Genomic DNA, 15,996 nt, shown 5'->3' on the forward strand with positions numbered 1-15,996 from the left:
CTATTCTCATATTTAATATTTTTATCCTGTAAAGACACTGAATGAGACTCTTGAAACTCATAGGACTATTCACCTATACTCAGTAATTGTGGATTATCCGGTGGTGCTTGTAAATCATCTTACAGTATTAACACCCTCTTTTGCATTTTTGCCTTTTTTTATGTGTGTTAAAATCCCAATGGCACGTTTTTACTAGTATTATATGCAACTTTGGGCCTTTTTTTCTCCCTTTGAGAATTGGCATAACTAACATATATGTTTCTTTGTGGCGCTACCTAAGTATTATACATAATACTTTGTTCTTTTTGCTTGTTTTGTTTACTATAGATATCAATGATGTAAGCAAAGGACTACCCAGGAGGGTGGATCAAATAAGAAGAGGTATAAAAAATGGAGGATTGGACAAATGACTAGAATCTAAAGATCAACATCAGAAAGTTCAAAATTATGCATTTAAGAATGAAAAATCTGTGGGTTGGGACTCTTGTTATGCTGTTGAGGGGGCTCATTGTTTAGACAAAATCATCTTTAAAATCCATCATTGTATATCGAGGAGTATTTGCGAAAAAAAAATAGTATGGTTATTATGCATGTTACAGATCACTAGTTAGTCTTCATCTTGAGTACTGTGTACAGTTCTGGAGACCATTACTCTAGAAGGATATAAATACGTTGGATATAAATTGGAAATAAATGAGTTGGAGGAAAGGGAGGAAAGGGACATGATAGAAAGTTTCAAGTCATACTTAGAGCCTACTAATACCCTGATCACCCAACTTTGCCACAAAAACACTGAGACAACTGGTGGCCCTTCCCACTTGCACTTACTCAGTCAGGATAAGCATGCACCACACCATTAAATGGTTACTGGAGCTGCCACTGGGCAGGATGTTTAATTGGCCTTCTGTACTACATACATTTATTTTTATATTGTAGCATCTGAGTATCGTGCCCTTTACTGTAAAACAGCAGAACAATAAAATAATATATTTATTTTAGTGAAACAGCATCAGTGAATATTTTGCATTTTACAGATTAGATTGTATATATAAAACATATATTTTTTTGTCTATATTGTGTACAACTTACATTGGCTGTTTGGGAGTGCTCAGTTCTCCTTTTACCTGTTTAGTTGATTACTGCTGCTGCAAAGTATACCTGGAATATTTTTTTCTCAAGCATTGGTCACTGTGTTATATTCATTTACTAAAACATATTTTATTACATGAAAACTCTCAAAAAGATATACATTGTTTTTTTTTTATTACATATACAAACTGCTTCATTTCACAATTATACAGAGTACAAGAATATAGCTTTTCTCTCAAATTCTCTTAAGGATTCTCTTGCCGGTGATGTCTCCCTTAGTCATGACCTACAAACAAAGATACATAATTATATTACTATAGTGCGAACAAAATGTACTTTTATTTCAAACGTGATACAAAGGGTCTCTCTAGTTCTCATTACAGTTTATAAAAGTCTGTATGGGCCTCTTTTTTACATTTAGATTTAGAAATTTAGGCCTAATTTCCCTAGAGGTGGTTAAGTATGGAAACTGGTGGTAAAAACAATTATCTCCATTAATGTCTATGGAACATTTTTATGTTACCACCAGTTTCCAAACTTTACCACCTCAATGAAAACTAGGCCTTAGCAAGGTGATCACAGTAGCAGCAGTCACCTGGCAATTTTCAATGTTATTATTTACTAAAATCTTTACTTAAAGGGCCACTAAACCCAAAATATTTCTTTCATGATTCAGATAGAACATACAAATTTAAACAACATTACAATTTACTTATATTATTTATTTTGCTTCATTTTTTAGATATCCTTATTTGAAGAAAAAGCAATGCACATGGGTGAGCCAATCACATGAGGCTTCTATGTGCAGCAACCAATCAGCATCTACTGAGCATATCTAGATATGCTTTTCAGCAAAGAATATCAAGAGAATAAAACAAATTAGATAATAGAAGTAAATTAAAAAGATGTTTAAAATTGCATTCTCTTTCTAAATCATGAAAAAAAAATGTGGGTTTCATGTCCCTTTAAATCTAAAAACCAAAAATATAGATTTTTTTAACAGTGTTTATTTGTAGCTTTCTGCAATTTAAATATACTAATGGTATATTCAGAATCTGCTGGGTCTGCTTAAAAAAAACAATATATTGTTTGTGTGGGTTACTGAAATATGACTTAATAATAGAGATTACATTTAAAGGGACACTGAACCCAAATTTTTTTTCTTTCGTGATTCAGATAGAGAATGCAATTTTAAGCAACTTTCTAATTTACACCTATTATCAATTTTTCTTCATTCTCTTGCTTTCTTTATTTGAAAAAGAAGGCATCTAAGCTATTTTTTTGGTTCAGAACCATGGACAGCACTTTTTTTATTGGTGGATGAATTTATCCACCAATCAGCAAGAACAACCCAGTTTGTTCACCAAAAATGGGCTGGCATCTAAACTTACATTCTTGCATTTCAAATAAAGATACCAAGAGAATGAAGACAATTTGATTATAGGAGTCAGTTAGAAAGTTGCTTAAAATTGCATGCTCTATCTGAATCACAAAAGAAAACATTTGGGTTCAGTGTCCCTTTAAGCAGCAAAAAAGGTTAAAATTGGCTGAGCAAAGGGATGGGAAAAAGGCTTAGCAGTGAAAGGGTTAATTTGGCTGTTGATACCGAAGACTTAAATTCATAAAATATGGTAAAATATTGTGATATAAATAACTATACATATATTTAAAGGGACATTAAACAGTGCTTCTTTGGTAAAACAAATATATGAAATCAAAGTAAACATAAAAATAAACAAATTGTGTGAAATAATTAGCCCCCAGTGTCATAAGAGTGTTTATATTTTTGAAACCTTAGTTACATTCTTCCAGTACTGAGCATAAGCAAATCTGACTCCCTTTTTATCTAGTCAATTCACTTAAAGGGACACTGTACCCAAAATTTTTCTTTTGTAATTCAGAAAGAGCATGCAATTTTAAGCAATTTTCTAATTTACTCCTATTATCAATTTTTCTTTGTTCTCTTGCTATCTTTATTTGAAAAAGAAGGCAGCTAAGCTTGTTTTGGGTTCAGTACTCTGGACAGCACTTTTTTTTATTGGTGAATTAATTTATCCACCAATCAGCAAGGACAACCCAGGTTGTTCACCAAAAATGGGCCGGCATCTAAACATTTTTGCATTTCAAATAAAGATACCAAGAGAATGAAGAAAATTTGATAAAAGGAGTAAATTAGAAAGTTGCTTAAAGTGTCATGCTCAATCTGAATTACGAAAGAAAAAATTTGGGTACAGTGTCCCTTTAATACTAAACCAACTCCAGAACATTTATGACATCATGCTACATAAATTTTTCTGTAGAGACCACAGCCTCCTTGTAGGGCTGTGACACAAAGTAATGGACACTGCAAAAATGAAGTTTAAAATAGTAAAATCCATTTACATAAGCGAGAAATATATATTGCTAAGATTTCAATTAAGTATAAGCCACTGCTTAGTGCTTTTTTATTATAACACTGAAACAGACTGTTCAATATCCATTTAACTATGTTCTCAGTTACATATAAAAGATCATTTTAAATCTTACAATGGTGAGAATGTCTCCAGTTAGTTCAGTAATAGTTTGGATTCCCTTAAATTGTAAGATCAATTTGCCCCCTTCAAGTTGCGCAACAATCTGTAGAATATGAAATAGAAGAGAATGATCATTATTGTATAAAATATAGAAACTTTAGGGAATAGAATTTGCTCATATTGTAAAGTAACTAATAAAAACAAATATACGATAGCTTTATTTACATAAAGGTAAAAATGAAATAAAATATAAAAAACAAATATCATAAAAGTATAATCAGTTTGCACTTATAGAACAGACTTTTCGCTATCCAATTAAAGATAAAAAGGAACTAAGACACACATATTCATTAAACATTATAGTAATGACCAGTGAGTATCTATTTGTATTAAAAGGAATTTCTTTGACTAGTAACATTACCTTTAATCATATAAATTTATATTTTGATACTGAAAAAATACCATTTAATCGCAGATGTCAAGAATGTTGCATGGGTAAACAATAGGATACCAAGCAGAGGATTTGTAAGGTACGTAATAGTAAAAGAATATCGTGCTCTAATTCAGGGTCCTTATTTTTCCCAAAACCCAGTGTAATGATACCTCATACCTTTGCAACCATATTTTTATGTTTGATCTAAATTTTTTTAAGTAATGCGCAAGATAGCGACAATTTTTGGCAAAGTGACTAAAAGGTGTGCATACTTTATTCCTGATTGTAGTCAAAATTGAGAGTGTTGTAAAAGGTAATAACACACACACATTCTCATACAACACACACACACTCTCTCATACAACATACACACACACTATCATACAACACACACTCTATTATACAACATACACACACTCTCATACAACACACACACACTCTATTATACAACATACACACACTCTCATACAACACACACACACTCTCTCTCATACAACATACACACACTCTCATACAACACACACACTCTCTATTATACAACATTCACACACTCTCATACAACACACACACACTCTCTCTCATACAACATACACACACACTCTCATACAACACACACTCTATTATAAAACATACACACACTCTCATACAACACACACACACTCTCATACAGCACACACACTCTCATACAACACACACACCCTCATACAACACACACTCTATTATACAACATACACACACTCTCATACAACACACACACACTCTCATACAACACACACACTCTCATACAACATACACAATCTCATATAACACACACTCATATAACACACACCACACACACTCTCATACAACACATGCTCACTCTTATACAACACACACACTCTCTCATACAACATACGCACACACTCTCATACAACCCACACACTCATACAACATACACACTCTCATATAACACACACACACACACTCATATAACACACCCCACACACTCATACAACATACACACTCTCATATAACACACACACACACTCATATAACACACCCCACACACACTCTCATACAACATACACACACACTCTCATATAACACACACACTATCATACAATATACACTCTCATATAACACACACACACTCTCATACAAAATATACACACACTCTCATATAACACACACCACACACACTCTCATATAACATACATACACACTCTCATACAGTCTCATACAACACACGCCACACACACTCTCATACAACATACACACACACACTCTCATATAACACACACCACACACACTATCATACAATATACACTCTCATATAACACACACACACACTCTCATACAAAATATACACACACTCTCATATAACACACACCACACACACTCTCATATAACATACATACACACTCTCATACAGTCTCATACAACACACGCCACACACACATTCATACAACATACACACACACTCTCATACACACACACTCTCATACAACATACATACACACTCTCATACAACATACACACACGCTCTCATACAACACTCACCACACATACTCTCATACAACATACATACACACTCTCATGTAACACACACACACACTCTCATACAACACACACCACACACACTCTCATACAACACACATACACACTCTCATATAACACACACACACACACTCTCATACAACACACACCACATACACTCTCATACAACATACATACACACTCTCATATAACACACACACACACTCTCATACAACACACACCACACACACTCTCATACAACATACATACACACTGAAAAAAAATCTTTAAAAAAATAAACTATAAAGGTGCCTGCTCTGCACCTGCTTAAGACCACTCATGGGGAGCTTACTGGTAAGGAACGCTGAATGATATCAGTTACAAGTAGTTCACAGTAATAAACTAAACAACATAAACAACAAGAAAATGTCAGTAAAATTGGAAAATGCTGGTCACATCAATCTAAAAGGCAGCAGTTAATCACATGGGGATATGTATATCATGAAGTTATTTGTCACTCAGGGAGCTGTCATTCAAATGGGAAGCAGTTTGAAAGGGAGCTGTCACTCACATGTGATGACAGTCACACAGCCCTGCAGCACACAGTCACCTAGATTACACATTAGAGTTTTGCGTTACAGTTTTAATGCTGAAAAAATGTCCATTTCAGCGTAAAAACAGTAACGCAGCCATTACGAGTCTTGTCAGTATAGCTGTACCGCAAGCATTTGAGCCTGTAATGCAACGTCAATCCCGCACTCAAAAAAATTATGTTTTTGTGTGGGATTTTCATAGCGCCGGTATTACAAGTTGCGTTGAGGCTAAAAAGCTTGCGTTACAGCCTATACTGACACGATCCATTACGCCATCTGAGAGCAGTAGTTATGGATTTTGTGTAACAAAAATGTTTCACAAAACTCATAACTAAACTGTTACAAAGTACACTAACACCCATAAACTACCTATTAACCCCTAAACCGAGGCCCTCCTGCATCGCAAACACTATTTAAAATGTATTAATCTGCTGCCTGCCCAGATCCCCGCCACTAACTAAATCTACTAACCACTAAACCGCCAGCCCCCCGCATTGCCACTACTAAATAAACGTATTAATCCCTAAACCGTCAGCCCCCCACATCGCCACTAATAAATTAAACTATTAACCCCTAAATCTATCACCCCTTAACTTTAAATTAAAATTACAATATCCCTGTCTTAAAATAAATAAAAACTTACCTGTGAAATAAAAAAAAAACTAAGTTTAAACTAACAATTAACCTAACATAACTATTATGCTAAAATTAAAATAACTACCAAATTAAAAAAACTAAATGACACATTAAAAAAACCTAACACTACTAAAAAAAGATGATTTCTTTAGGGCAACTATTTGTAGTTTATTGTAGGCTAGGTTTTTATTTTTATTTTGGGGGAGGCTCTTTTATTTTTATAGGGCTATTAGATTAGGTTTTTTTATTTCACAGGTAAGTTTTTATTTATTTTAAGATAGGGATATTGTAATTTTAATATAAAGTTAGGGGGTTGTTAGGTTTAGGGGTTAATAGTTTAATTAAGTGTTTTGCAATGTGGGGGGCAGCGGTTTAGGGGCTAGTAGGTTTATTTAGTGGCGGAGATGTTGGAGGCCGGAGGTTTAGGGGTTAATAACTTTATTATAGTCGCAGCTATGTCAGGGAGCGCAGATTAGGGGTTAATAGCTTTTATTAGTGTCGGTTATGTCGGGACCGGCAGATTAGGAGTTAATAACTTTATTTCGGTGTCGGACGATGTCAGGGGTGGCAGATTAGGGGTGTTTAGACTTGGGGGCCTATCTATCAAGCTCCGAATGGAGCTTGATGCCCCGCGTTTCTGGCGAGCCTGCAGGCTCACCAGAAACAGCAGTTATGAAGCAGCGGTCACAAAGACCGCTGCTCCATAACCTGTCCGCCTGCTCAGACCAGGCGGACAGACATCGCCTGAAATCAACCCGATCGAGTACGATCGGGTTGATTGACACCCCCCTGCTGGCGGCCCATTGGCTCTTGTGAGCTGCTGGTGCAATGCTGAATACGGTGAGCGTATTGCTCGCCGTATACAGCGAGGTCTGGCGGACCTGATCTGCACTGTAGGATCAGGTCCGCCAGACTTTGATAAATTGGGGCCTTGGGGTTTATGTTAGGGTGTTAGGTTTAAACTTACATTTTCCCCCCATAGACATCAATGGGGTTGCGTTACAGAGCTTTTAATTCCGCGCTTCAGGTGTTAGTTTTTTTTCTAACACTTTCTCCCTATTGATGTCTATGGGAAAAACATGCACAAGCACGTATTCTCAGCACTTGGATTTTGTGCGGTATGGATCTTATCGCCACAATATCGCACACATATAAATATGAAATACCAAGTGTGATATCACTGGACCATGGTCACAAACGGGCATCCCTCAAAGGGAAGCCGCATGTCTACCCTGCTCTTTCTTGTCCCTGACACTCTGCAACCTCCCCATTCTGTCAGGGGTGAGCCACCTTCAACCCTGGTGAGTGGAGCTGTTCCCTCTGGCCGAAATGACACATACACCCACCCCAGACGGCACTCACATTGTAACATAGAGACTCACAGTGAGTTAGGTCAGTGAGAGATAGGAATTACTGAAGCCAAAATACTTTTGGTTTCATAATGCTTTTTAATTTTTACAATAATTAATACCCCCCTTTACTTTTTCCTGCTCTTCCACTCAAATATGCATTAACCATATGCCTACTGTGCACAATATTAAGGTTTGTGTGCACTACCTCTTCCACTGGTGTTTATATGCTTGGAAAATATTTTTGGTTGTAGAATGCTTCTTCATTTTAACAATATTCAATAACCCCCATTACTTTTTTCTGCTCTTCCATTCAAATAGACATTAACCATAATGTGCACAATATTATGGCTCGTGTACACTCTCTTAGGCTTGGATGAAAGGGTGCTTGTGACCCAGTAAACATGGGTCACAACCCGTGGTTTAAAGAACCCTGCTCTAATTTGTTCCAATCGTGCTACTAGGGTTTCCGCTCTAGACCAACAGTATTTCTTCTTTTTGTTTAACCCATTTGTGGGTGTTTAAACACACAGTAGTGCAGGGTCGATAGTGTTAAAATGACAAGTTCTAACGAATAAGAGAAGGTCATCCTTTGACTATTATGACCCTTAAAGGATACAATAGATGTATTTGTGTAATGTTAGCCTGTTAACTGGGAATTAAATTAACATATATAAATGCCTCCTTATTGAGCAAGACAACTTAACTAAAAGGGCAATTAAACCCAAAAAATGTATTTCACGATTCAGATAGAGAATACAATTTTAAACAACATTCTAATTTACTTCTATTATCTAATTTGGTGCAATCTTTAGATATTCTTTGTTAAAGAAATAGCAATGCACATTGGTGAGCCAATCACATGAGGCATCTATGTGCAGCCACCAATCAGAAGCTACTGAGCCTATCTAGATATGCTTTTCAGGAAAGAATATCAAGATAATGAAGCAATTTAGATAATAGAAGTAAATTAGAAAGTTGTTTAAAATGGTATTCTCTATCTGAATCATGAAAGAAAACATTTGGGTTTAATGTCCCTTTAAAGTGAATTGTCATAATTACACACATGATAAAAGTATATATATTTATTTATTTCCTTTTCAGAAATAAAGCACCTGCAAGTTCTGCATTCCTTTTTACTAATACATATCACAAGATGTATTCCAGAAATGGTCTATTTAGAGGAACACTAAATATCTTATCATTATAATACATTTATGTTGTATTGATATAAAACAATATATCCACAAAGTCTAAACATTCTTAAAACAAATCAACATCTTGTTTGCTGCAATTTTTTTCAAAAGCCAAATTCCACCCACGATTTGCCTTGTTTGGAGTAGCCAATATATTAATTGTATGTTAATTCAACATTTTATGCTGAGGATTTTATTTTTTTTATTAACCAGATATCAGAACAAAAGATCATCTCACCTTGAACTTCTCCCCTGTTAGGATCTCTATCTCAGCCTCCTTACCAATTGTAAATTCGTTATGTAGAACATTGTCCCCTGTAGTGACTTTGAACTTGAAGTCCTTGCCATTCTGCACAATCTCGTAAATAATCTTTGCAACTAAGACCTTCTGGATCAAATCATCTTGAATACCTAAAAGAACAACAACAAATAATAATATTAAGACTGGAAATGCAATAATAACAAGATAGGTCCACCATCAACATATGCAGAGCCCTCAGCACTTTTATTATTATAATTTTGTTTAAATCTTTTGGGGTTAATAGGCAGCGTTAAGGCTCTTTTTCACTACCGCTGCTATTATGAGTTTTGCAGGTATATCTGTACCGCACACTTTTTTGGCTGTAATGCAACCCCTAAACCGAGTGTTTGCAATGCGGGAGGGCCTCGGTTTAGGGGTTGCATTACGGCCAAAAAAGTGTGCGGTACAGATATACCTGCAAAACTCGTAATAGCAGCGGTAGTGAAAAAGAGCCTTAACGCTGCTTTTTCCCCATAACGCAAAACTCGTAATCTAGCCGGTTGTTAGTTATGCAAAACTGGGGAATGGGTAATAAAGAATTTTCTTTCTTTTTAAACAACAACAATTCTGGTGTAGACTGTCCCTTTAAGGTTACAGTTTGATTAATGTTTAAGTTACAAGACTATAGTAGCCTCTATTTTTACATATACATCCTGCTTATTTTTACTCTGAGGTGTAAGGGGTCCAAGAGTGACCTCAACTTGTTCTAGGACAAATATGAGGATTACGCCTTTCTTCAATAGTTGCTTCAAATATTCTGTGCAGACAATGGGGCATATGTATCAAGCTCCGTATGGAGCTTGATGCCCCGTGTTTCTGGCGAGCCTGCAGACTCGCCAGAAACAGCAGTTATGAAGCAGCAGTCACAAAGACCGCTGCTCCATAACCTGTCCGCCTGCTCTGAGTAGGCGGACAGACATCGCCGGAAATCAACCCGATCGAGTACGATCGGGTTGATTGACACCTCCCTGCTGGGGGCTGATTGGCCGTGAGTCTGCAGGGGGCGGCGTTGCACCAGCAGCTCTTGTGAGCTGCTGGTGCAATGCTGAATACGGCGAGCGTATTGCTCGCCGTATTCAGCAAGGTCTGGCGGACCTGATCCGCAGTGTCGGATCAGGCCTGCCAGACCTTGATAAATAGAGGCCAATGTGTTCTGACATTATGTATTGCTCCATTCTCCTTTTGTATTTTGCATTGTGTTATGTCTGTGTCATTATGATTTTAATCCTAACTAAAAATTTTATAAAAAAGTAGCTTGTTGAGACTTACCCCACAGGGGTTTGCTCAGCCTCTAACATATCTCTATAATGCAATTTATTTATCTTAGTAATGTTCATATCCCCAGAGCTGCTAGTTCCATGATAATATTTATCCCCCTTGTCTCTCATGTTTATTTTTAGTCCTTCCTTTGCTCTTCCAAATAAGGAAAGTGGTGAGTAAAAAGTGACCATTGAAAAACAATTGCAGCAGACAAGGGTGATAATAGGTTCTAATAACATTCAGACTCAACTGATATTGTAATCTATTTGAAGACTGAAATCTACTTCTGTTTTAAAATGTGCTTTTATTCTCTTGGTATCCTTTGTTGCAGGAGCAGCAATGTACTACTGGGAGCTAGCTAAACACATATGGAGAGACAATGCAAAGAGGCATAGATGTGCAGCCAACAATCAGCAGCTAGCTCCCAGTAGTGCATTGCTGCTCCTGAGCCTACCAAAGTATGCTTTCCAACAAAGTATACTAAAAGAAACCAGCAAATTAGATAAATGATGTACATTGGAAAGTTGTTTAAAATTGCATGCATGGTGGGTGACGGTAGTCCCCAATTGAGACTGCAGTCTATGTCTTGTGTCCTACGTCTCCTAGCTGATCTGGGGGAGCCCTGGAGTCTTGGGAGGCTAAAATGTCTCTGTCCTATTGTCCAGATTGCAATGTCGGAGTTTGACTGGCACTTCCCTATCTGGGTACTGGACCCACTCCTATTGTTATATGTGGATTGCACGGATTTAAAGCACTCTTAATAGCCGATCAATGGAGAGACTTTATACTACAGATTATCAGTGGGTTACAACTGTTATGTTTCATAATTGATATTCATTGCATTTTCAAGTTATGTTTGGGTTTCATTGTTTGTGCACTTGATCTTTATATTACAGCTAGGCTATCTGTTGTATCAAATATTGGAGATATTAGAGAAATATAGAGACTTGAAGTAAATCATTTTGTTTAATGTGTTTCTAAGACATATGTTACCTGAGGCATTTACAAATATATATTTCATAGTAGGACAAGGATTCAAAACATAATAGCATGATAGGAGCTGTAATTACACTTGCCACCACTTGAGGGGAGTCAAAGCTTAGCCTCAGATGGATTTATACAGTTCTCATGTGATCCTGCTAAATTGCTCAAATTTCCCTCAGTCTCTGGATAGAGGTCACATTATTAATAACTACCCCAGTTGAATGAGCATATTTGGAGCAATGTGGGCTTTGCTGTAACCTTTAGGCTTACTTATTGTGCAGCACTTATGCCCATTGTGAATAGAACTTATAACTAATGATATACAAACTATATTTTATTATCCTGGATTTGCTGTGGTGGTTTCCTTGGGTCGGTCTTAGTGCATGCAAATGAGCACATGGATGCTAATTTCACCTCACTTAGCCCATTTCCCAACACACTATTGCATAGACAAAAGGGAGTTCCCTTGAACCTTGCACATAGCTGAATACCATATGTACCACGCCAACTTATACCTTTGGTTGTGAGCCAGCCTCACAGAGTTTTCTCTGTTATTCCCCATTTAGGGTGCAGACTCCTGTTTATTGGTAGTGTTTTCCTGCTGATGGGTGTAGGGCTCGCACCCAGACTACAGGATTTACTTATAATACAGATGTCTTTGTGTTTGTTATGAGGGCTGTTGTAGCTGTATGTTGGGGTTCTATTCATTTAGAATGTATACATTTCAACTTCCTGGGTGGTATTTTGTGTGGTACTCTTCCAGATGTTTATTAACAATTTTATGGAAATTACTTGCTCAAAAATTAATAGCATTTGTATGTGTGGCCAGCTTGGTACTCTTTTAGTGGTGACAGGTCAGATGAGGGCTAATGTTTCTATAGTCCCAATAATTTATCATTTATATTAGCTAACCCATAATGATACTTTATGAGGTAGGCTTTTATATTCACAATAGTGCTAGATAGGTGGATTTTAGGCATTCCACGCATCCGAGGGTCCTCGTAAATACTTATCTAAATAAGCCATAATAAACTAGTTATAGTCTCTTTTGTCTCTGGACACAGTAAGCTCCATGTCTTATCGCACAATTAGTCTTCGCCCCCCCTTCCCCTTTCCTTTCCCTTCCCCCTCCCCTCCCCCTTCCCCGTCCTCCCCCTTCCCCCCTCAATAAAACTCTAAAGTACTCTGGTAATTCCCAGTAGTTACTCCTGCGGTTTCCCTTGTACTATACTGCACTTTTTTCCCTTTTTATATTAAGTTTTTATATATGCTTCAAAAATATTTCTTTAGATATTTTATATATTGGTACATAAAGAGTTTAATTTGATGGTTGACAATTCTTGCATATTCCTCAATACTCTTTTATACCTTGACATTGGAGCTTTCTTTAATATGCTAAACAATTTGAAATATATACTGTTTGGGTCAATGTATGCTATAAAGCTAGGAAAAATGTAAAACTGAGAGGTTAAAATTCTTCATGTTACAGATCTGTCTACATCTCGCTAACAATATGTACATTTTGATGGATATATTATGTTTTTATGTAAAAAATGTAAGATTGAGAAGTTAAGATTTCTTTGTTGCTGATATGTCTGTATCTCGTTAACAATATGCACTATCTGGTTGCTGTATTATGTTTCCAAGCATTATTTGGATGGTGTAATATGTCTTTGACCTCAATTAAAATATTATTAAAAAAAAAAATAAAAAAAAAATTGCATGCACTATCTGAATTATGAAAGAAAATGTTGACTTTACTGTCCCTTTAAAAAAATAATCAGGAGCATTATGGGAATTTTATAAATGCACCAAGGATATTCCAAATGAAAAATGCTGATAGAGATATAATAAAAGAGCTACAGACAATTTTAATTGGGAGTAATGGCAATTGTTTAGAGTATTTTAACACTAGAGACCGTTTCCAAGGGGTTAAACAAACAGCTAAAGCTGCAGCACATTGCAGCTGTTAAGCAGGATAAGGGGAGGTGATTGTGGCTACATAGGTATGCTGCTCCAAATAAGCTCAATCACCATCTCCTGCTCAAAGGAGGGGCACAGTGTCACTATTTCCGATGGGGGAATTTAGCTATTTGTTTAAACTCTTTGTCCGGGTTTGAAAATATAGTTTACCAGGGATGTTAGTGTTAAAATATAATGCTCTAATGTGTCTAGTTAGTAAGAAATAAAGCGGAAAACCTATAATGAAATAATATATATTTGCAGACAGGGGGGCCGGTTTAACACGGCCCGTATTGTGCCTAATGTACCTGTATCCGCGCAAGCTCCTTAACTCGTCTGCCGCCTCTGAGGTTGCAGACATCAATCCACCCGATTGACACCCCCTGTTAGTGGCCGATTGGCCGCAAATCTGCAGGGGGCAGCATTGCACAAGCAGTTCACCAGAACTGCTTGTGCAATGATAAATGCAGACCGCTACAGTGGATCATGTCCGCTCGCACTTTAATAAATCAGCCCCTTGATGTGAGGTCATGAAGAGTACATATATTAGCAGTAATTTAAGTAAAATGTTATTTGTTAAAAAAAAATCTGTGACACATTAATGTAAAATTATAGATCTAGGGAGCAAAGACTTTTCAAAAAATAAATAAATATTTTTTTCCCCATAAGTATATTTTGTTTATAAAGTCATAATTTGGCTCTCAGAACTATAAGTAAATCTTAAATTTCATGTTTGTTGTTCTGAAGCAGTAAAACTCAGATTTATAGTTGCTGATGCTTTGAACAGGTACAATAAAAAATAAGACATGTAGTCATCTTAATGGTATAGCAGAACTTACCAAAGGCTTTCATAAAAGGTTCAAAGTTTTCATGTGATACCAGCTCATACTTTCCTGTCATTGACATTTTTTAAGGTTTTCAGTGTTTGCAGCTAGAGAGTTAGATACAGATACCCAAACATCAACTATTGTAGACTTATAACTGGTTTTCCTTATCACTCAATCTGGTCAGAGTTGAGATTATGTCTCATATTTACACTGCTGTTTAAACATTAACATTTCCCTTGGGCAATGCCAACTGTACTCTCAGTAGTGGGTGAAGGAGTAATTATCTGGGCAACTTCCAAAATTAGATGTGAACTCAAGTAAAATATTAGGAGTCAACTCAGTTCAAGATTACATTTGTATCATGCAAAAGTGACCTTTTGCAAAGAATATTGCACAATCTGGTATTATAAGTAGATGGTTAAAATGTTAATTAAAGTATCTTAAAGGAATATAAAACATAACAACACACTAAGCAGTGGCTTATACTTAACAGAAATCATTGCATTAAGGAAATGTAAGGCTTTAGACTGGAATGAATCTAAGGGATGAGGTACTGATGGGATTGAGCTGGCTTGTTTGGCAACAATGTTGCAATGGTATAGGAGGGCTCTGCTTACCGGTATAAGTGTTCAGGGCTGGAGGCCCTACGTCTCTTTTCCACCTGCTTCCTGAAGCTTGTTCCCCTCCCTCCCTTGTTAGGCTGGCAAGCAGTTTTTAGGTTCTACTAGGGTGCCTTAGTTATTCTGGTGCTCTCATGATAAGTCAAACTAGAAGTGGTAAGTCCAGAATGGTAATTTTTAACTCCCCTTAATAAGTCATGTTTCACGACTCAACCTACTGAGGCCTTCTGGTCGAAGTTTGTATTCAACACATCCTAGCTAGGCGGGTGGTCTGGTCTCAGGCTATTGACTATGTGAGTGATGGCAATGAGGAGTGGCGTCCCCAGGACCGGGCCTGGGGAAGGTCCTCCTAGAGTGTTTGGTTAAAGATCTTAGACAAACAAAATTGTTCCTATTAGGCATTGTAGCCGGGCCCCACTGTGAGAACAGCCTATGGCCAGGCCTGCATAGCATGGTTTTAGTACTAGGGTGCTGCTTGCCGCCAGGTTCCTTTGCCTTTAAAGGCTAAGTTTATCTGTTGCCTTTTTGTTAATAAATGCAACCTCACAGTCTTTAACCCAACTCTCCCTGTGTTTGTGTGTTTATTTCTTAGTAGTTACATAGTAACATAATAACATACTTAGGCCTAGATTTAGAGTTTGGCGGTAAAAGGGCTGTTAACGCTCCGCGGGCTTTTTTCTGGCCGCACCATAAATTTAACTCTGGTATCGAGAGTTAA

General features: G+C 36.8%; 1 protein-coding gene across 1 annotated transcript; it reads right to left on the reverse strand.

The window, feature by feature from the left end:
- Positions 1-1,324: 1,324 nt before the first annotated feature.
- Positions 1,325-14,737, reverse strand: LOC128647537 (fatty acid-binding protein, liver-like). Its single transcript, XM_053700320.1, has 4 exons — positions 14,671-14,737; positions 9,563-9,735; positions 3,616-3,705; positions 1,325-1,375 (listed from the first exon to the last, which is right to left on the reverse strand). The coding sequence occupies exons 1-4, from the start codon at positions 14,735-14,737 to the stop codon at positions 1,325-1,327; spliced, it is 381 nt and encodes a 126-aa protein (XP_053556295.1).
- Between the last annotated feature and the right edge of the window lie 1,259 nt (positions 14,738-15,996).

The sequence above is a fragment of the Bombina bombina genome, chromosome 2 (assembly GCF_027579735.1).
Source record: "Bombina bombina isolate aBomBom1 chromosome 2, aBomBom1.pri, whole genome shotgun sequence".
NCBI classification, from domain to species: Eukaryota; Metazoa; Chordata; class Amphibia; order Anura; family Bombinatoridae; genus Bombina; species Bombina bombina.

Coding starts and splice junctions, on each gene's coding strand:
- LOC128647537 (XM_053700320.1), bottom strand. CDS start 14,737: ATGTCAATGACAGGAAAGTATGAGCTGGTATCACATGAAAACTTTGAA. Junction 9,736..14,670: donor ACCTTTTATGAAAGCCTTTG/GTAAGTTCTGCT, acceptor TTGTTCTTTTAG/GTATTCAAGATGATTTGATC. Junction 1,376..3,615: donor CTGGAGACATTCTCACCATT/GTAAGATTTAAA, acceptor CTTTGTTTGTAG/GTCATGACTAAGGGAGACAT.